Genomic DNA, 23,141 nt, shown 5'->3' with positions numbered 1-23,141 from the left:
AGGGCAATGGTGGAATTCGAACCAATAACCAATGACCACCAGCTGAGAGTCTATCACGTGCTGACCATTCGGCTACTGTGGTCCCCCCGGAGGGGGTTAAACCACTTTACAATATTTTTTCATAAGATAAAAATTTGGACGACTATGTCAGGATTTTAACTCCTAGTGCGGCAAATATGAGTTGTACGCTCTAATCACCTGGCCTCCAGTCCCCTAATCTTTATATATTATTGTATTTACTTGTTTGTTCTGGCAGGGAGCCATTTAAAATAAAACTTTCCCCCTCATCACTAAGCTTCACTTCTCCAAATATTAATTAAAAAATTATTGTGCATCTAAAATTAATTTGGGCTAGAAAGTTAGTTACATTGTTCATGCATGATTCCCATGATATACATCTCTTTAAAATGTTAACAGAAATTTAATAGTCCACACTACAAAAAGACTTTTTCCTTCACCCAGCTTTGTTTTCCCCACCAAAACTATGGTGCATTCATTATATTTAGGCTGAAAATATAAAAACTTTCATTTATTTAATATTCTAGAAATGTTAATAATACATAATGGAAGACTGTACATACAACTCCTTCATTATTGAACATGTGTAATTTTTTTATCATGATGACATCATTAATCACATAGTGATGCCTAGTGGATTTTATCTCTCCTTTTTTGTACTAATCAATCATTAGTGTACTGCCAAGCAGTTTAATTTGACTCACAGATTTTTGTCTTAGCTTTCATCTATATCTAATTAATTTAAATCGGTCTGGCCACTCAAAATCACCACTGATATTAAGTGTTACACTTTATTTCCTTTTGACAAATGACATTTTTTTTTAAATATATAAAATGTACAAAAGAGAAATCTTTTTTTTTTCAGTTTCCTAACTTTATCAAAAGAAAACTAGAACTTCTCTTATATAGAGAAATCTAATCATAGTAGTTCTATAATGAGGGCGTAGGAAAGTTCCATAAATAAAACAACAATACATCGTAGTACCCGTTTATTTGAAATAATTTTTCAACACGATTTCAAATATTAATTTGTTAATAATTTACATTTTTTCAAAGATGATATCACAGCTGAAGAAGTTGATTCTTGACAAATTTGATGGTATCCAGGGCAGCCTCTTGTCAAGTGGTAGTTTGAATAAGGAAGCTTCCCAAGGAAAAAAAGAAAAGAAAAAAGACTGGGAAAATTAGTGACACTTTTGTCACTGGTATGAGTGAGAAATCAGAATGAAGACAATTCAAACCAAAAAAATAAATAAAATGAAAATAATGATGGATTAATTAAAATGAACTGTCATAAAAAAAGTATAATGTAATAAGTATGCATATTTCAACTTGAGACTACTGTAAAAGAATTCACAAAAGGAAAAAAGTTTACTAGTTTTTAATAAACAACGTTCACTATAGAATAACATTAAATTGGATTTTTAAAACTCAGATAGCTTACCTCACTGGCATTAAACCTAAAATTAATGTCTCCTTTTGTTAATGTATAAAGGGAAAGTCATGTTTATTTTGTTCAACTTACATACTTATACATACCGAATAGAAAAAAGTTGAAAGAACCATAGATCACTTCCTTTGAGAGCTGAAATCAAATTTTTCTCAACATGTTATAGCATTTAAAACAGTTATAAAACTAAATGCAAAAGGAAACCCCCCAAATAAACAAAAACAAAACAAAAATTGTTGTACCCTGGTAAAAAGCTCCGTCCTTTAATTACAAATTAATGACTAACAAAAATTAAATAAGTTTCAAACACCGTTTAGCTTAGATGGCTATTATAAAAAATAATTTTTGTTAATATCACAGAATTTGGCATGTAGGGAACAAACATTATCTACAAGAGTCGAAAAACATTCTTACACTATCGCGTTTCGTCCAAGAGTCTATCCACACGGCATATAATACGTATTTACAATCCATACACAAGTCTTATTAATTGCACCTAGAAAAGATTTTGCTAGGTCCTGATAATTTAAATTATAAATTTCCCCCTCGTAAAAATGAAAAAAAGTAAAACTAAAAATTCATGTTGGCCTAATGTGTTGATATTTGCATTCTTCATCCTTGCAAACACCGGCCATGTCAAAAGGGCAAAGAGGTGTGAATGGGTCTAGGCTCCCACTCTCCGAAACACTGAAAAATAAAGCAAACAAAGAAAGGAAAATAATTCAAAATACATATTATCCTAAAAATTGTTCTAATATTGAAATTAACATTTTGATTTAGATGAATTTTGTAAATATTTTAATGTTGGTAATAAATATTAATAAATTTATTAATCATTACCTGAAAACCCTTTTTTGATTATTCCCTCCTTGCAAATTATCGCCAGAGTTTGTTGCCTCTAGTTTGATGTTATTTTCAACTGGTACAGAATCCTTTGGTAATGGTGTTTTGACTTTTTTTTTCATAGGACTAGATGTTTCTTTACTAACAGTTTTGGCACTCTTCACCGCCGGTTTCAATTCTTTGGCCAGGTTAAAGCAAGCAAGCTGTGCACGAAGGCTTATCTCTTTCAACTTGAGAAACGCCAACTCAAATTCCTTACTTCTTTGCCTGTAAAACGCAAAACTGAGTCAAGAATAATAATCATGACTTACACAATTTATTTAGCCTAGGAAACGACTGCCTGTACCCACTAATAACTGAAAACTTACATTGTAAGAAAAGAGGCCATTACTCACCCAAATTTGTGGTTTTGTCTTTAAAGATGAACATGAATTGACTTACAAGTATATGAAAGTTTCAACAAAGGTCAATTTATCGAGATAATATCAAAGAAAACTAACTTCTCCTGATCTGGTATCTCAGTCTTCTTCAGTTTTTGAAATTCCAATGTTAATTTGGAGTTGATGTATTTTTCTTTTTTTTCCAAAGATTCTTTTGTCGAGACCAAGCTCATCCTTTTCATTGACATTTTGTTCTGAGCTAATGCGAGCTCTCTTCTCAAGCGGGCAGTATTGCTTTTTAAAGCTTGGAATTCCTCAAGGTCTTTTTCGAGCCCTTCTACCATTGAAGACAACTCAGAAAAATCTCTATAATATTGCCAACTAAAAAAGTGATAAAGTCCTCATGTTAAATGACAACTTTAACATCTCGTAAAACAAAAATATTCACTAACCTCTCTTTGGCAGCAGTATTATTATTTAGGCATTGCCTTTTTCTAGAAGTTTCTGTGCCTGAATCAACAGTATCGGTTTGGTTAATTGCATTTTCAGGCGTTCTTCCTTTGTTTACATTGGATGGGCTCAAGCTCAAAAAAGGTTTATCCCTTTTGCAGTTGTTAGTTTTTACACTATCAACCTGAGCTTTTAACTCGTCTTTTTTGACTTTTTGAATTTTTAGCTCGACCGAATTCCACATGCGTTCTTTCTCTATCAGTTTATTTTTCAAACGGCGATATTCCTCTTGCTGCCAAGCAGGTAAGTGCTTAATACCCTTCAAAAACAAAAACCCAATATATCAAAAAATAAAATAAATTTTAAATTCTAACACAAAAATAAATGGGAAAATTTTACCTGGGGCGTGGCAGAAGGAAGGGTACTTTTAGAAGTGGGAGTTTTAATTTCGGATGATTGCGAATCGTTTGAATTTTTCAATGTCAATGAAATTTTTCCCTGGAGAAAACATTTAAAAACGTTAATGATTTCCTGTACATTCTATTAAAATTTGAACAATTAAAACTAATTAAGTCTACCAGTGCTTTTTAAAGCTAAAATTCAATCATGCTCTGTTTGATTTCAAAACATTATGTCTGACAGATTACATTTAAAGCCAATTGAATGTTGTTTGTCTAGTTTACATTATTAAATATGTATTTATTTAGCCAACTCAAAAATAGAAAATTGGAATTAGAAAACTACGTAAGTTTTTTTTTTTAATGATTTACCTTGAGATGCCCTTAAGTTTAATAACGTTATCTTTCAATAATGTTTGCCCGAATGATTTAAAGATAATTGCAAGGCGATAAGAAGTTAAATACCATATTGCAAAATTTAAATCAACATGAACTTATGCAATAATTAAAACATTAACAGCAATACATCTGGAGGAGGCCACACATATTTCATTTCTACTGTAAATTATGGGCTGTTGGTTTATTATTGTGACTACTCTACTATTAGTTTATAGTGCTCATAGTTTAGTCAAACTATGATAGAATTAATTTGTTCAGTAATAAAATATAAAATAATACTTCTGATTATGCTCTCTTACCATTTGAAATAAACCCACGTGCTTGTAATATTTTTTTGAGGCGATGGTAGTTTTATCCAAAACTAATGAAAACCATTGTAAACATAGAGAAAGTTAATACTCTTCTTTGTATTAAGTTTTGGATGTTTAAGAATTAAGGTGAAATGTAAACATATAAGCCAAGTTTATTTTAATCTTTAATCTCATTCACAAACCTCCAGTGCATTTAATTTGTCAACACAAAAACTAAATCAAATTCTTAGAACCAAAACCTCTCTTCACAGGATCTAAAATGAACTATAAATAAACAAAAAATTTAGATGAAAATTCAAATTTAGGGGACCTTCAGAGAACAGATAAAACAAGTTTAGAGCAAAATGTGAACATTTTCAATTGAATAAAGTCTTCGTAAAATAAGTCCAATTGGGGGAACTTAGAATATCTAATATATGCAAATGTAAATTATTAATTAACACATAAGTTAATAATACAATACAGGTTTGACAATGTGACAAACTTCAGGAAGTGTTTCTACACCAAAATGCAACAAAAATGTTTCTTTTGAACCCTGTATGATTCTCAATAATAAGGGTGATATTTCAGGTTTCGATTTTTTTTTTATATTTTATATAAACCGAATTTTTTTCTCATAAAAACGAATTTATCTTCTTAACCCTTGGTTCTACAACAAATTAGAACATGCCGCTAAAAAAAACTGATTCAATTTCCATTAAGAAAACATACCACCAACAGGTTGTTGGTCCATTTATTTGTAATAGAAATAATGAAAATTCACAAATTTTGTGGTCCGCTTGACCAATTAATATATTACAATTAATTAAGTGGCCATTTGTCGCCGAGAATCGAATCCGATTACACATTTGAAAAATGGCAAAAAGGAGGGAAAATTCAAAAGGCAGGATTGAGATGGGAAGTTGTCCGAGTGGATCAAGGTCACGATAGCTCAAGTGGTAGAGCAGCGGCGTATCTAGCCGAAGATTGTGGGTTCGAATCCCGCTCGTGCCATTGACTTTTTTATCTCAACTAAAAACCTTAATTAATTGTAATAATGAAAATGTTGACATTTTAATATAAAAAATTTTAGAATAGATATAATTTTTATCTTTGTTTAGATAAAAGTGTGTAATTTTGAAAAACTTCACTAATAAGCTAACTTCCTGTTTACGATGTTTCTAATTCTGAATTAAATTGTAAAATTTCAATCCATTAAACAAGCATCAAAGGAGAGAGCAAAAACTTTTTTTTGTTGCATCATGTGCAGAAACACCTCTTGAAGTTTGATACATTATTTGTGAATTACCTCACATGAGGTATATCTTTATTGTAATATGTACACTGTGTATGTAATAAAAGCTACCCTTAATATTTTTAATTTTCTCTTAGACAATCCACTGATTATGTTACAATGATATTTAGTCCATTTCAAAGGTTTAGAGGTAAATAAAGTACAGATGAAACTTTCCTTTTGTGTTTACAGTTAGATTTTGAAAATAAATCAGTCAATCACTTTTTAGTTGTTTTTCAGTAAAGCTTCTTTCTAACTGGTGGTTAGAATTTTTTACATTGTACTATTTTTAAGTTTCAAATTTGTTTGAGTGTTGGTTGTAAGTGATACAGATTCGACTAAAATGAAAGATATTATTTTTTAATCATAGAATTGTTGGAAAATGGAATAAGACAACGTATGTGGCCACGGTGCTTAACATTCCCAGAACTGTCCAAAGGGTCTTCCTTTGCTACCAAGATATTGGAGGTTGGTAACATGTCACATTTCAGAGAGATGATCATTTATTGTACTCCGTTATTGACATTCTACCGCTGTTAAGATCAGATAATGACTTCAACAAGTTAGAAATGTTAATATCAGTTTACACACTGTAAGGCGAAGACTTTCAAAAGCTGAATACGGGAGAGAAGACTTGCCACTGGTCCAGCACTTCTGACAAGACAGAGAACAGCTTGGTTAAATTTCACAAGAAATTATATCAACTGACCTGAGCAAGATTGAACTAAAATCTTGTTTTCGGATGAGTCAAGGTTTTGTTTGAAGTCCCTTAATGGCCAAGAGAACATTTGGAGAACAGAAGAAATACATTCCCACGTTTTCACTCCAGGAGGTGGTGGTGTAATGGTTTGGGCAAGCATTTCGATAGAAGTACAAACGACCTTCGTTGAGGGTTCCCTAACAGCTGCATGATACAATGAAGATTTGTTATAAAAAAAAAAGTGGTTCCTAATATGTCACTGATTTATTTTTGTACATGACAATGATGCAAGGCGTCGCAAAGCTAAGATCATTGGCGACTACCTGGTACGGGCTTGTTTGGAGTAGTCTCCAGTGATATCAGAGATTTTGCAGGAATTAAGAACGGTGCTGTTGTAGGAGTATGAAAATATACCACTGCACTAAATTCCAACCCTCAAAAAACTGATGCCACATCAAATGTGGTGATCAATGCAAGAGGTAATAATCCACACTGAATTTAATATTTTCTTCATTGTTTCCATAGCAACATTTTTGGTAAAATTTGCCAACAAAAAAATATTTAGCTGTAAAATGTGGTGATCAGTGCAAGAGGTAATAATCCACACTGAATTTAATATTTTCTTCATTGTTTCCTTAGCAAGCAACATTTTTGGTAAAATTTGCCAACAAAAAAATATTTAGCTGTATCTTATATTTTTCTTTAAAATTATCCAGTAAACAAAAAAAAATTATAACTATAATAATTATTATACTATAAATAATTATAAATAATAATTATATAATAAAAATATAATAATTATATTAATTAAATAAAAGTAATTACTAAAGAAACTAGGGTGGCCACTTTTTTTGCCTCTCAGTGTATATAGTTTGTTTGCTAAAGTCACTGTTAAATAGTTTTGTGTTTGTTTGTTTTTAAATAGTTACCTACATGTTTATTAAAATATACAAGAAATAAGTAAATTCAGAACAATAACTGTCATGACAGTAGTTATTTGATGACTAGGTTTTACCATGTCATTGTCCACAAAATGTAACTAGATAATGATGAAATTTTTTTTTTCTTTTGCAATGAGGGTAAATGGGGCCCACTGCTTGAAACAGAGGAACCCACCAGAAAGTTGGGCGATGAATGTTGAAAATACCTGGGAGATAAAAGAAGGAGAGGATAGGACAGCGAGGTTAGTGGCTCAAGCCCTGCTGGGATCTTTAGAGTGATCGTATTATTTGGTGAATTATTGATTCTGTTGGAAATATTTTATCGGTTAAAATACACCTTTTGCCCGTTTTCTAAATGCTGAAAATGCAGATGAAAAATTGGGAAAACTCTCAGGAACCTGAGAATTTATACCCAGCTTCTGAGCTATCTTCCATTTTCGTAAATTTTTATCTTGTCTTTCTTATTTTCAAGGGCAAAAGTAGTGTGGTTAGATCCTTTATTTACATATTTACAAACATATTTGATAGATTTCACCGAATTACAATATTCAACATTTAAATGTGCATTAAACATTCTTAAAAGAACAGGATTATAGAGAACTATCCAACAGTTGTCTGCATTAACTCCTATTACATTTACGGTAAAGCCACCATCTTCTAGGGAATGCTTTCTGTATTATGGAGAGCTGTCCTCACCAGTTTAAGCTATTAATGGTTTGGGAAATCTTATACCACATTTGTCATTTTCATACAAGCTTCCACATGGGTCATGCACTATGTGAGTTTTACAATTTCATTTTTCTGTATCAGGTATTTCAGGGCAAATAACTGTTGTCATAAGGCCTGTTGAAATATATATAAACCATATCAGTATGTGAATATATGGAAGTCCACGTCTCTGCTATTCCGACGAATACATACAGCATTGTATTTCATTTTCTTAACCTGAAGACACCCTAGCAATTATATCATGACGACCATAGGAATTTTGCCCAAAAAGCAATTTTTTGTAATATCTTCTCACTGAGGATTTCATGTGAAAGTAACAAATAGGTCAGGGCAGCCACGGCTTTATACATAGTGTCTTGCGTATGCTCATGCATACACCTTTACCCACCTGTAAAAAAAAGATAACACCACCATTGGCTGAGATCAGCGTCTATCTACTGCATTCTTCAGATGGATTTCTCAGTATTCTTTACAGCAGACAACAAAATAGCATGGGATATTGTAATGCATCATACGACCTATGAATTTCACTAATGCGATGCAGAGCTAGAGTATGGATTAGTAATATCCTGTTTTTCAAATTCTTAACCGTTTATCACTAACACAACTTCAATAGCCATTGGGGCGTTATAGCATTCTCTGTGACCTTCAATTGGCTTTTTAACAGCATTGATAATAACTTTAAATGAATTGCAGGTAGGTGGCACCTTTCCAATAGTTTTTAAGTTCTTGATACAAGGGTTCACATATGGAGCATTATTTTGAAATATCTTGACCACTTTTCACTGCACAACTGCACAGTTTGAACATCTCAGATTTGCTTCTCTTTCATCTTCTCCCACAAAACATATTTGTAAGAATCAAACTTCCTGTTTTTGTTTTTTCTTCATTTTTCCATGTTTCATATTTCCATTTTTCAAATGTCGTATAATCGGTTTGGATTCTCGACGACAGTTGAAATAGCGACGGAGAGCTTTAGTGAAGTGTACTTCATTTTTAAATCATTAATTCACTATTTTCGTGGTCCGCTTGACCAATTAATACAAGACAATTAATTAAGGTTTTTAGTTGAGATGAAAAAAAGTTAATGGCACGAGAGGGATTCGAAAAATTGCAAAAGGAGGGAAAACTCATAAGGTGGGGTTGAGATGGGGAGTTGATGTCCGAGTGGATCGAGGTCACGATAGCTCAGGTGGTATAGCAGCGGCGTATCTAGCCGGAGGTCGTGGGTTCGAATCCCTCTCGTGCCATTAACTTTTTTTCATCTCAACTAAAAACCGTAATTAATTGTCTTGTAATAATTGGTCACGCGGACCACGAAAATAGTGAATTACTGTTATATATATTAATTATTGATATGTTATAGTATTATACATAATTATTAATTACTACTGGCAGACTTGCTTAGTTCTAGGTGCATTGTCAGATGCATACCTAATAATAACATAAATTTCATCTAATGAACCTAAAAGAACACAGGATGTGATGCCGATTTTTGATTCAACTATGCGATTGTGTGGCCAATACATATCACACATGTGATACTTCAGATTTTTAAAGTAATAATTAGGTTATTAAAAATATTAGATCTTATATATTTCCAAAAGGATATGGAAAAAACTGGTTTGCACTTGGGTCATCATTGTAATTCTAGTTTCTAAATTTTCCTCTTTCTTTTTATTTTCCTTTTTTTAAATTTATTTTCTTGCATTTTTTTTTTACTTTTTACCTTCAACAATTTAAATAAAATTTATTTCAATTAAAGTACATTAGAATCGCCTAAGAATGTCACACCTAATACAAGACCAACACCGTTATTCTACTATATATACAAACTTTTTTTATTACATAATTTTTTTTTTTAAATTCATATAAAATAATATTAAAATTGATCTCTCACCCAGGTGATATTGGGAACTCACATTTGTTAGTAGCTCAGGTTTCTCAATTTTCACTTTGGTGTCAGCATTTGGTAACACTTTTGCCTCCGAAACCTAAAGATGATTTAATATTAATTAATGAACTGACCAACAATAAAAATTAATACCTGTAGCAAGTCGTTTGAAGGTTCGGGAGCCATTTCTTCAACTTTGATTACTTCTAGCATAGCATTTTCTTCTTGTTCTCTTTCAGTCTTACTTCTAACTTCTTGTAAAAATAGATCGATACTTGCTGCAATGTGGGGTGAACAGTCTTCTTCGCTTGTGTCCGAATCATTGAGATTAATTACCAATTTCTGAACAGCAGGGGCTGATATCTGTAGCGGGACTTGTTTATTCTTCTTGATAAACCTCTTATGATTATAAAAACTTTTGTTTTCTTTCATTCTCATTAATTCCGAAGCATTTATAAAAGGGTTGATGTTTGCCTTGCTCATTTTCAACCCATTCATTTTCAGGGTATTTTTAGCCTTCTTCACTGGAGGGATGATATTGGGCGAGATGGATTCTGTAGGAGAGTTAATCTTGGTCGGTATTTTATTAGACATAGAGCTTAAAAGTTGAGCACGGAGAATGTCTTCATCGACATCATCCCAAGGATCTCTACTAGAATTATTGGATATTGGTTTGTTGGATGAGCTATCGCTGTTTGCCGCTGGTGTATGACTTGTATCCACATGTAAAGTTTTAAGGAGTTCATTGTCTGGATTCACTTTGACTAACATCCCTTGCGGCATTTTGTTTTTCACTTTGACTGACATCAGAGCCAATTCCCTTAATTCTTCTTCCTCCGTTGTCTCCTTTTCATTTTCCTCGACATCCATCTTAGCAAGAATGGGACGATCGGGCTCAAGAGACTTTTTAAGTTTTCTATTTTCTAATTTATTTATTTTTCTTCTTTTCTTTTTAAAACTATTTTTTTGATTACTAATATTGTTGGAATTAATTTCTTTGAGACATTCAGGTACTGGTTGAGACTTATCTTCTGCACTAGAAACACTCGACCCTGGAACAATGGCAAGCTGTTCCTGGTCAGAATTTAAGGGAGGAGAAAAGAATGGTGACAAATGTTTTTGGCCTGAATTGGGCATTTTTCCTTGGGGAAAAGGATAGCAGGAATACACCCGACAATCGAAATCTGACTCTGAAAAGGGGATTGGATTTTTTTCAGTAAAAATACAACTGTTAAAGCCATGCTGAACTGGCTGCATTTCACAGAATTCCATATCACAAGGTTGTTGGTCAGAAAACTGTCTATAATCAACATCTTTCAATACTTCCACTTTTTCAGGAAATTCCATTTCATTCTCTACAAAATCCTGAAGAGCATAATCTACAATAGAATCATCCGAAGGGTTAGAGCACTTCCTTTTGAAACTAAGACCGTTCTTCTTTTTCTCTGAAAATTTTTTCAGTAAGGCTGTTCTTAAAGCGGCGATTCTAAGATCCCATTCGTTCAGTTCTTCAGATTTAGGTTTGCTTTGTGCTTTCTCAGATTTACTTTTTTCTATTTCACCAGTCAACTCTTTTATGTCATTGTTATCACTTTGTTTGTCTGTAACATCGTATTTGAGAGGGCAATTATCATCACTTTTAACTTCAGATGGTTTCATATTTTCGACATAATCTGAAATGGTTTCTTTCCCTTTTTTATTTTCATTCGGCAGCAATGACCTTTCAGCATTCCCTTCTTTTTTAGCTACCATCGAACCAGAGCCCACCAACCGTTTAAGAAGACTGGTTTTAGCAGGCTTAGCTGAACTTACAAATGAATTGTGCATCTTGGCATTGGCTTGCTTATGCTTCGATTTATGGTCATTTTCATACCATTGATTATCGCCGTTTCTAAACGGTCGGGTTTTCTCTTTATAATAATCATAATTTTTCTGTTTGTGGAAGTGGTATCCTTCCTTGACAAACTGATCTAAAAACAACACAAAACAGGTTAAATTTAAAATTAGCAATTATAATGTTTTTCAAAAAACTATCTTAACTGGAATGAATTCAAGAGTATACTTTGAATAATTTTGAATGCTTTAGGATACAGAATATACATATAATATATACAAAAGTGAGACTTTAGTCACTATTAAATGTAAATTGTATGGACATTTAAAAAAGCGTATAACAATATAGAATAATAATTCAAATGTAAGGTTTTACGCCTCAGAAGCTAATACATGCAAACAAGATTGTAATCATATCAATGTCATAGTAATAATCTTCATCACAGGCCAAGTGTACAGTCCTTTACCTGATGATGAAAATGATATTAAAATATCAGTTAAATTTCATTTCTTAGCTCGTATATATTGGTTTTAAATATTACTACATTTATATTGACTAATCATTTACTAAATATATATTATTTATACTGTCTGTGGTCATCTGGGGCACTATTGAAAAAAATATAAATGTGATGACTAGCTGATAAATGAGTAGAAGGTGAGTTCATATAATCAAGCTTTTAGTTCAGATAGTGCTGAATGAAGAAGCTCAACTAGGTCAGCCATTAGAATTGGGCGCTTATGTTAAATATTGGAAAATGTATGTGTATGTATGCTATGCTAAATGCTAGGATTTAAACCCTGAATTTCACGCATGCAAATACAAGAGGAATGCCTTAATGACTTGGCCATTCTGGGGCGTGTATGACAGCTGTACATCACAAGATTTAGATTTATATAGGCTTAAATCTGCACATTACATACAAACATGTGCTGAGTTGAGCATATTCACTTCTTGTAATCCACAGGCAAATCCAGCTATTTACAGTATATTGTGGCAGACTCGAGAATCACCCACCTTGGAGTGTTGGCAGTCTGGGGTCAGACTGCCTTATCCGTCTACCCACAGAGTTTGGAATCTGGGAGGGGGGTATCGACAGATGAGTCAATTCAGCTCCTTACGCATGCAGATCTAAACTCATTTCATTCATAAATACATTCACTCCTATTTACATACCATTCATTCAACTAGAATGATGGAGTTCTCAATATTCCTCCATCATCCTTTACACATATTATACTAGTCTAATTGGTTTGTACATCATAAGAGGATTCTAATCTGTCGAATATTGTTACATCCGTCCTCTATGATGCTAAACAAATAACACTGTGCATCCATGTCTGTATGATCCAATTATTTAAATTGATGGTTGCAGATGAAGTTTAAATAGTATAAATTTATTTGGCTGTTAACACTCTTTTTGTCCGGTTATCCTCACTGGGTTGGTCTGTTAGACACAGTCTGGCTTTTACCATTTTCACCCAACAGTCCCAGCACTTTAGATAGCAAATTGACAGCCCAACCCTGCAAGGACAGACAGACTGGATAACAACCAAATTACAGATCATCAACCTGCAGACCACACAGAGAAATTACACTATTATAAGTTATCATAAACACTATCACTCAAGATTGGATCATTGATTTGGATGTCGACAATTGTTCAAAAACTGTTCAAAATTGTTCAAAGATCGGACAGAAAAAATATGCAGTGGATGTCCATAAATGGACCCCTTATTTGTCTGTAGATCAGTGGTAATATAAAATTTTCTTGTTGTAGCTAAATAAAAAACAAATAAAACCAAAATAGATGGAAAGTTTTGATTCTTGAACTTGAGTTTATTCAAAAGGAAAAGAATTAACCATGATAGTATGGAACTTACAAACTCAATTGAACCAAATAGAAAAGATAAGGAAATCTTACACAAAGAACAATTCAAAGAAAAAAGAAACTTTGCAGTTCAGCTCAAAAAGAAGCTCAAATTTTTCTCCTTGCAGTCTGAGCTTCCTAGCAGAGCTGAGGGCATGCAAAGGAGCCCGACACCAATAACTCCTACATATTCCCTTGCCAAAGATAGAAAAAAAAAATTACAGATAGGTCAGACTCCTTCATAGTTCAGCTCAAAAAGAAGCTAAAAATTTTCTTACCACCTTCCCACACCGAGTTCTAATTTTCTCCCGAGTAGGGCAGAGGGTATGCAAAGGAGCCCAAAATTAATAACTAATATCCAGTTATTAGACAAGCTGATATATAGAAAAAATATTAAATCATGAGATTTTCTCTTTTGGACAGACACACTGAAGATGGCGAAATGCACCTGACATATGAACCCAGTGAGGACAGACAGATTAAAAATGATTGATAATAACCAAATTACAAAAAAAAAATATTAGGTACGTTAAGCGAACCTAAAAAAACAATTGAATTTAAATGAAAGTATGTATAATCCATGCACACATTAATTTTCCTTTTCTCATTGACTTGCATAACTTGGACTCGTTCCCAGAAAGAAACAATGTTTTTCCAAATTCATCTTCAAATCTGTTTAAGGTAAAAGTCAATGTCATGGATGGGACCTGAATCCAAGTAATATGGACAAAAAATTGATTGTAGTCACGATGGCTAAGGCCCGGTGTACATAGAGGCGATCGGTATTAGAAACACATATCTGATACCAGTATGAGATATAAAAAGAATCTAGGCGACTTTCCTGACAACTAGACTCTGTCACCATCTCTTCTCAATCCTCTCCTTTAAAGACCTAGATGTTTGATTCTGTCATTTTTATAATGGATGAGTTTGAAGATGTAGCTCTGGTATTTAATTAGACGACAAACAAGTAAAAGTTAAGTAGAGTAATGTAGATTCACCAATTTTCTTTTTTAACTTTATTCACATAATCACTGTTGCTTCAAAGCATGGGATGTTTGAACTAATGAAATTTGTTTGACGATATCAAAAATGTTACTTCTATCACTTTTTTTAAGTTTCAAAGGTGTATGTAAACAATGTCCTGCCAGTCCTTCACATAGAAAAAGATCAAGCAACCGAACATCCCAAGCGACTAAAAAGCAGCATTTCACACCGATTGTCTGCCTGTCTCCCTGTCTAAATGACCATATCTGTCCCTATGGGACATATTCGTGAGTACTGAAAAAAATTTATGGTGAAGATATTTATGAAAATGTTGAATCGTATGAATAACTGCCAATTACTAGATTGTGAGTACTGTAATTTCGTCCTCTATCGTTTAAAGTTCACGAAGTGAATGCAATCGTGCAAGAGGAAGTTGAATTCCTCTTGTTACATCGATCTCCTTGATACCAACCTCTCATACCAAACGCCTCTGTGTGAACCAAGCCTAAGGAGAGTCACAGTACTGTTCCGAAGGCCAGGGGTTCAAATCCTATCTGTGACATTAAATTTTTTATCTCAAAATACATGTTGAAAAATTAGTATTTCACTGTTGGTTCGGAGAGCCATGCCAAATGTAGCATTGCTCATCTGAATGCTGGATCTAGTCAAACTATGCAGCAGATTTGTGGTTACTGTTTGACCCAACAATGTTACACATGAGTGTAATTCTGAACTTTTTATTTTTGTTACATGTAATAAATGAAATATGCCAGAAGCGAACTTAACAAGACTGGGTCTGTTCGACCCGTGCTGAATTGTTACAAATGGTTTAAAACTACAACGATTAAGTCAATATACTGTCGACATCCAATTAAGGAAAAGACGGGATGTCCACACAGTCCATGTGTAAAATTAAGTTGTCAAGACTTCAGGATCTGACAATAAGTTATAACAGCTGATCATAATCTTCCGGTTGTCTATTACAATTGTCGGATCTGGTCATTGGATCTGGTCATTAGTTCAGCTCAAGATTTAACTCACAAAGGATGATAGAAGACAAACTGTGGATAAATGTAAGCAACTAAAGAAGGACAGAGTTATCTTCTGTCCAAATTTAAATATTTAAGTTTTAAAATTGTTCAATATAAAATTTAAGATGTAAAACTTACCTTTTTTGTTTAACTTCCTTCCAATGTACTTGGACTGGTTGGGTATGCGTTTTGTGGGTTTTTTATCCAGGATCTTCCCCTCGTCTAGCCCTCTGTAGTAGGTGTGATCCGGGGTTTTCATCTTTTCGGCGTACTCGGGGCTGAGCCTCCTCTTCCTGATCCTGGCGAAGCAGTGCTTCCCGCTTCGTTCGCCCCGGCAGACGCTTCCGTCCTTGCACTTGTGTTCTTTTTTCCTCTTCTTGTGGGCGACGGAGACGTCCACCTGCCTGGGCTCCGAGTCAGAAAGGCTCAGATCCTCGAGGGAGCTGATGTCGTCGTAGAGGCTGTCCTCGTCGAGGATCTCGCCCTCCTCGTAGTCGTCCGACGACGTGAAATCCTCCGTTAACGTCGACAACGCCATCATTCCCGCATCGAGGACCTCCAGATAAATCAGTTCTAGGTAAATATGAATTTACCTAAATTCAGTTTTTGAAAAAAAAAGTTTTAGGTTATGATCACGGACGTTCCGAACCTGTTTAACGAAATATCGAGGGCGGCGAAGGCACGTCACGACAACGACCCTCTCGATCGGCGACAAGGCTTAAAACGTTCGTCTCACAAACAAAACGGTCTTAAAATTTTAACGATTCGCTTCCTTTTTTTAATTAACTAATCAAAACACAATTTATGATTTTTATGGGAAAAAATGTTTCAAATTTAAAAACAACATGTGTTTTTAAATTAATTTATTTCCTATGACGTGAAACGATTCAGAAGCCGCCTGTTACGGAATTCGGCCATGAAGATAGGCTTAAGTTTTAATTTTGAAGTTTTAAAGAATTCTTTTAAGTTTTAATTTTAAAGGCGTCAGTGGACGTAACGGTTTAGGCGTTGACACGACGCGATCGCTGTAAGGTAAAGATCCTGGGTTCGAATCCAGTGGCCCTGCATTCGAAACTCACATACTTACAAATGGGCTTAAGAAAAAAAAAGTTTTTCAAAGTTTTCACCTGCTGGAAAAATCTATTTTACGAATTAGACAAAAATCTTTAAACAAGTATTACAAATATATAAAAAAAGGATACAGACAAAAATCAAATTTAATTAACAATATTTTGAGTAGTTGTGAGCTAAGACCCCAAAGTCTCATTTTTTTTAAAATGATTACTCTTTTAGTGCCGCCTTTTTATTTTGTATATAAATTGTAACTATAAATTATCTATCCATCACCCCAACTACATACTGGAATGTGGATTGGATATGTATATAAGTTACACCTGCACAAAGCCGTTAATTCAGCGATAGATGATGTTGCCACTGTACAGATTCAGAAAATGTGTGTAAGGAAAAAACCCTTCCCTGTTCTCTATTCATATTAGACTTGTAAAGACAGATTCAGATTAATCATATCCATGAACAGAAAAGGTTCTTCTCAAATTGTAAGTTGTGTTTAAGTAATAAAGTTTTTTTAAAAAGGCTTCTTCTACTGTTAATATAAATTCATTAATTTCGTGTTCCGCTTGACCAATTAATTAAGGTTTTTATTTGAGATAAAAAAGTCAATGGCACGAGTGGGATTTGAACCCACCATCTTCGGCTAGATACGCCGCTGCTCTACCACTTGAGCTATCGTGACCTCGATCCACTCGGACACTAACTTCCTATCTCAACCCCACCTTTTGAATTTTCCCTCCTTTTTGTAATTTTTTTATCTCAACTAAAGACTTTTAATATAAATTGTGTTAGTGTTTCTTGATTGCCATCATAGTTAGGGATGGCATCCAAGATGAATTTGCAAAATTTGCCATTTCAACAATTAATATAACAACAAAACCCAAAACGCTTAAAAATTAGGACAATAAAATTTGTTATAAAATACAATAATTTCCTACTCACAAACTAAATTTTATCATGCTCATCAGGTCCGATGCAGCAAATTCACCGTTGAAACGGCTGGTCTCCAATGTTCCTTTGAAAACCTTTGCGATGTCCTGCCAACTGCGCCAGTTACGTGTGATGACTAATCAAAAGACTTTTTAAAAAAACTTTATTAGTTAAACACAAATTACAATTTGAGAAGAACCTTTCCTGTTCACAGATATTATTAATCTGAATCTGTCTTTACAAGTCTAATGTGAATAGTGAACTGGGAAGGGTTTTTTGCTTGCATACATTCTCCGAATCTGTACAGTGGCAACACCATCTATCGCTGAATATATATGTGAAAATATGTATATGAAACCTATATCTTTAAGCTTAGCTGTTAAGCTCAACTTGACCCAATGGAACCATTCTGATTTTTCTACATCTAACTATAAAACATTGCTAAATCACTACTGCAGTTGGAGAGGGCCAAACTCAGATATGATTATTAACCAGTCACTGGTATCTGAGAAAACATCTACATAACATGGGCATAAATACATCATAGACAATGATCCCATTATGTAGCATGTTATGCAGGGATAGGGATGAAAGAGGTGGCCACAAGCCTGCATCTCTATCTGAGTAGATCTATTGTGCTCCTCTATTTTTATAACACTCTGCCAACTTCAGGTTGTTAATTAACCTCCATAGCATTGCCAGTGGCTCTTTAGTGTAGGATCTCGCTTGCAGCTTTTCCTCTCCTAGTTGCAAGAATCTGCACCTACAAAGACTTCCACATAAACATAAAATGTGTTCTGCGGTTTCCTGCACAGTGTTTCTTCTCTCTCTACTCCTATCCGGTGCGTGTGTGCACGTGTCGTTGTACCACTCTACCGGCCTAGTGTGTAGGGTTATATTTGTTTCAATGCATTTTTCTTGAGGTCGGTTTTGCACTGTGCCATGCCGCTCTGCCCCACCGACCTAGTGTGCACACAGCATTAGGTGGCAGTGCACTATTAGGAGTCCGACCAGAATCCTGGTTTGGTTGGGTTGCCTTCCAGTAATTCCCTCATAAGTTTTAAGCCCTTTTATGAATCTCTTTGTGTGCCTCATGCCTTGGGTATTATTCCACCAAACTTTGGACTCATTAACGATCCATTTTAAGATGTATCCTCTTTTGTGGCAGGATGCTAAGCAACAGTAGGGTTCAGGACCCCAGAGAGCCCATGTTGTCTCCCTCTTTGGCCAATATTCAATCTTTTCATTGCCTCTTAGGGTTCGAGACCTAGATGCAGTTAAGTGTCATTTTAAATATTGAAAAAAAAGAGACAACTGAACATATCCTAAGCAACTACCCTGAAATAGCTTAGGAAAAGGATTATGGTTATGGTGGTATAAAACAGCTCTCGAGCTGTACAGCTATACATCTTCTGAGAAAAATTCTCTACTTCATTAAAGAATCACAAATCTTTTCAGGAAATCAAGTAGAAGAATATGCAAGAGTTTAAGTGCTAAAGGAAGAAATCCCAATAGTTCTATGTGGTTAAGTGTTGGAAAGTCAATATATAATTAAATAAATTAAATAACCCATTTGCTAGGATAACTGTATTGAATTTGATTAAATACTCAATACAAAATACCACAAAAATTGAATCTGTATAAAAAGTTTTTAAACTTTAAAATTGTAATCCTGAAAACTTTGGTTTTTGAGGTTTTACCTCGAGGGTGCCGATTCATACCTTGTTTATTATTACAATTAATTAAGGTTTTTACTTGAGATAATTGTAATAATTAATTGGTCAAGCGGACCACGAAATTAGTGAATTTCATGTTTATTATTATGATTCAAAATAAACGAATACCAGAAGGTGACTATGCAACAATAAATGATTTGATTTGATTAATTTATTTACTAGTTTACTACATTTCTTGTATACTTTCAGTTAATTTTTTATTCACTATGTACAACTTTTTGCAAATAATATTTTCTTTAAATTATTATTATAATAATATAAGTTTATAAATGTATAATTATGTGGGAAGAGATGTTAAAATAATAATTTAACTTTCCTTTTTCCTTTAAGGTTGGTGTGATGTTGATGTGGTGGCCGCCAGGTCGCAGCGGCGCAGCCTATCCTGCGCCTTGCCGGTTTCAACTCCAGCTCCAGGCGCTCAGTCAGTGTCTCCCGTCGGTGCTGTACGCATCTTAAGTTTCAACAGCCGGCCTTGGCCCAGACAACAGTGGTTTGCGTACTCGAGAAGAGACCTTACTCGAAGTGACCTGTGACAATTGTGAATTTTGGATTAATTTATGGATACTGTTGATAAGGTGAGTTGCTTACTGTATTTTTTCTCTCTGTTTTGTCTTATCGACCACAAATTTTCACCCTTGGCCCCGGCAGATGTCCTTAACCCGAGGGGGTGTTGTCTGGACCCTTTTCCTTAAGATAATCAATTTTTGCATCTTCTCATACCTCCTCTATACCCTCCTTCTCATGTCTTTTATATAATATACAATTTAAAAAAAAACCTTTACGTTTTATCAAAAGTCTTACTTTTTGGGAAAAAGGTTGGTTTTGTGATTTTCAGGTCAATCACATTTTCTTAACCTGTGGTTTTTGAGCTGAGGGGCAACATGTCCACTGTTACGTTCTGCACGTTGTCCTTCCATCGGTCGAATCTGTCCAAACCCCATCTCCCAGTCTGGTATTGAAAAGTTCAAATTGCGTTTTCCCCGTTATAATAATCCATTGGAATTTAATATTATTAAATTGGTATAATTAGTATAAGTCATAAAACTACTTGTTTAACGAGATAAAGTACATTCCTGTTAAATAATACCTAAAGTGGTAGGTATTTCTTGTAATATTGCCATGTGGTCTGATTTCACCTCGGTTTAACCACCACCGATCCTAATGGTTTTTATATTATGACATTGTTTCATATTTGAAATTTAATATGTTATAAGCTTAAAATAGTAACATAATGGAAATAGTTCCAATTTTTTACGCCCAGAAATAAAGAATTTTAATAAAGGCTTGTTATCAATTATCACTACAATATTTTTCAGTTTAATGATCAAAAGGATTTTAGAAGAAATAGTTTTAATTTAAATTTATTATATACCGTTAGTATTAAGAACTGAACGAACAGATAATAATGATGATATTGAATTGTTTAAACTCTTATGCCAGGGAGAAAAAACTTGTTTGTTTTGTTTTATCCAGGAAAAAACCTTTTCCCACCAAAATCAATGTTAAACAAAAAGCTTTTTTTTGTCGTACTACATACAACTTAAATTGTATGTCCATACAGACAACTTAAAAGAAATGAATAATCATTGAATTATTTTTAAGAGTATTAATATTTAAAAAAAAACTTATTTATATCCTTTACAAAAATTGTTTTGCCCGCCTTTTTTTTTTGTTCTAAATTAACTCCTTCACCTAGAGGGCTATTTTTCTACGAACTATATTTTGATTAATAGTCGTGGTTGTTAATGGAAATTGGAATGAAAGAGAAGAAGACAATTCTTTTCCATATTCGAACATATTGCAATATTAAAATGCAAAAACGACGGTCACTAAAAATTGAGGCGGTATTAATAAGTTAAAACATTAAAAATGGAAAATTTAAATTGGGAAACGACTGTAAAACGACGGGAAAAATTTTCTACACACTCGTTCAACGCACGAGCGTAACAACCTACGAACTCTGTGGAATACCTGAGACACTTGATTACACAATGACTGGTTTTAAGTTGTACAGATTCAGGTTTTTCTGCGAAATAACATCGGATGAGCACGATTTCGGTGTCCTGAATTCCAATTAGTTAAAAATTGTTGTTACGTTTAAATGGAGTGGAAAACTTGTATTATGTTGAAAATGTACATTGGCACTTATTCAATCTCACAATTTCCCTTGGAGCTGCATTTAGGAAAATAGTTCGCCTGTAATCATTACTAATGATATATGGTTTTTGTTGGGGATTGTTTAAAAGCATGTTATAATATAAACTGTATTTTTAGGTTACTCCAGTCTTTATCTAAATACATAGAACTTTTTTTTCTTTCAATTAGGCCTTTCAGGTCTTTTAATTATACTGTAAAACCATAAAAATTTAAATTTTAATGATATTTTACGTTAATGGTAATTTTTTAAGACAATTTGCTACTTCAAGTTTTGTGTCCTTGTGCCCTAATTGATGTTTAATGCTCTTCATTTACATTCTGGAATAAAAATTCTATTAAACGAACGGTACAAAACTAAATCAATTTAAAAAAAAAATTCTTATTTAAGGAAATAGGATCAATCCACTTTTTTATAATATATAAATAAACGCATTAAATTTATTGAAACACTTAGCTGTAGATAAATTTAACGTGTACGGAAAAACGACTCGTGAAAGTAGCCAGGGGTTGTTTTTATTTTTTAATCCATCAGCCATACTCGCAGAACTGTCTTTACGTAATTTTGAAGAGGAAAATTTCCCCGGAGTTATAGCAAAACATAACATGACACACAGTATTCAGATACGTAGACGACATAATTTCCATATTAAACATCGAATACAACAGCGTAAACAATTTATTACACAACCTAGACGATAGACCTCAATTTATTACACAACAATATAAAATTCACCGAAAAATAGAAACAAACTGCAGTATAAATTTTCTAAACTCACTCTAACAATCACAAAAACAGACGTCAAATTACAGTTTAACATATACAGAAAACCGACAACACGTGACAACGTCATACAGGCCTACTCAAACAACCCACACAAATACAAAATGGTAGCACTGAAATACATTATAGGCTATAATCAATCGCACTAACTAAAGACAAATCGAAAATGAATTGAAAAGAATATTCAATCATAGCACACGGCTATGACACATAAACCATCAACAAAATAATAAACAACACACGTACACAAAAACAAAGCAATACCACATACAAAGCATTAAATGGATTACATTCACATACGTTGGGAAAGAAACGTATAAACTAACTTTTTTTTTAACAAATTAGGCATAAAAAAAAGGATTAAAAACCACAGACATAATAGGAATATTATTAAGACAAAACATTGAAAAAATGGGCAAACTCGAACAAAACGGAATATACACACTAAAATGGGAATGCGGAGACATATATCCGTGAGATAGGACGAAAAATAAAATATAGATACAACATTTCAAATCGTTTAGGGTCAAGACGGAAAATCGATTTTCGCGACTACCCTCAATAGGAAACATCAACGAACCATCCACAATACAAACAAGTATGAGGCACAAAAATGAACATACTTGCAAATTTAAAAATGCATACACATAACACATTCAACCCTAAAAAAAGCGCATAAATTAAGGATAACTCACAAACATCGTTTACACTAGGTCGGACGATCGAAAAGGCCGACAAGAACAATCAAAAAGACCCGACTTAAACATCAAACACACCGACAAACAATACCAATAATGCTAATGCTTGCACAGCCCGCATACCATCCCCAACCTCACAACTAAAACATCCCCCAAATACTGAAGATGGCGAAAGGAAACGCATCTGAATTTACAAAAATCAGTAATGATAGGCAGACGAGGATGATAGTAACTATCAAACAATAATAAAAAAAGCCATC

At 33.7% G+C, this 23,141-nt stretch overlaps 2 protein-coding genes across 12 annotated transcripts in view; one reads left to right on the top strand and one right to left on the bottom strand.

The window, feature by feature from the left end:
- Positions 1-1,066: 1,066 nt before the first annotated feature.
- LOC106661736 lies at positions 1,067-16,299 on the bottom strand. 8 transcript variants are annotated; one of them, XR_002909951.1, is made up of 10 exons: positions 15,647-16,299; positions 9,937-11,756; positions 9,815-9,886; positions 3,541-3,639; positions 3,144-3,460; positions 2,812-3,072; positions 2,309-2,593; positions 1,883-2,155; positions 1,544-1,603; positions 1,067-1,478 (listed from the first exon to the last, which is right to left on the bottom strand). XR_002909951.1 is itself a non-coding variant. In XM_024225455.1 (8 exons), the coding sequence occupies exons 1-8, from the start codon at positions 16,047-16,049 to the stop codon at positions 2,047-2,049; spliced, it is 3,366 nt and encodes a 1,121-aa protein (XP_024081223.1). In that variant the 5' UTR covers positions 16,050-16,299; the 3' UTR covers positions 1,308-2,046. The 8 variants fall into 8 exon arrangements, 3 of the variants coding, with proteins under 3 accessions (XP_024081223.1, XP_014240793.1, XP_024081224.1); XR_002909950.1 differs by having other exon boundaries at positions 1,558-1,603; XR_002909949.1 differs by having other exon boundaries at positions 1,067-1,603.
- A 3,299-nt stretch (positions 16,300-19,598) lies between these two features.
- The window catches only part of LOC106661735 (SH3 and multiple ankyrin repeat domains protein 3), a 289,318-nt gene continuing 285,775 nt past the window's right edge, over positions 19,599-23,141 (top strand). Inside the window, exon 1 of one of the 4 annotated variants that reach the window (XM_014385304.2) lies at positions 19,599-19,820. The gene's annotated coding sequence lies outside the window, so the exon portion shown is untranslated. The remainder of the gene's footprint in view (positions 19,821-23,141) is intronic. The other 3 variants (XM_014385305.2, XM_014385303.2, XM_014385306.2) reach the window with 3 other exon arrangements.

Source organism: Cimex lectularius, unplaced genomic scaffold (assembly GCF_000648675.2).
Source record: "Cimex lectularius strain Harlan isolate CLEC.00 unplaced genomic scaffold, Clec_2.1 scaffold29, whole genome shotgun sequence".
Classification (NCBI taxonomy): domain Eukaryota; kingdom Metazoa; phylum Arthropoda; class Insecta; order Hemiptera; family Cimicidae; genus Cimex; species Cimex lectularius.
This window is presented reverse-complemented; position numbering and strand designations above follow the sequence as displayed.

What these genes read in the sequence shown, in the direction of transcription:
- LOC106661736 (XM_024225455.1), bottom strand. Translation starts at nt 16,049, where the DNA reads ATGATGGCGTTGTCGACGTTAACGGAGGATTTCACGTCGTCGGACGAC. An exon ending in AACCTGAGCTACTAACAAAT is followed by an intron (nt 3,640 to 9,814) that starts GTGAGTTCCCAA and finishes TGTTTTCTCCAG; the next exon opens with GGAAAAATTTCATTGACATT. An exon ending in AATCAAAAAAGGGTTTTCAG is followed by an intron (nt 2,156 to 2,308) that starts GTAATGATTAAT and finishes TTTATTTTTCAG; the next exon opens with TGTTTCGGAGAGTGGGAGCC.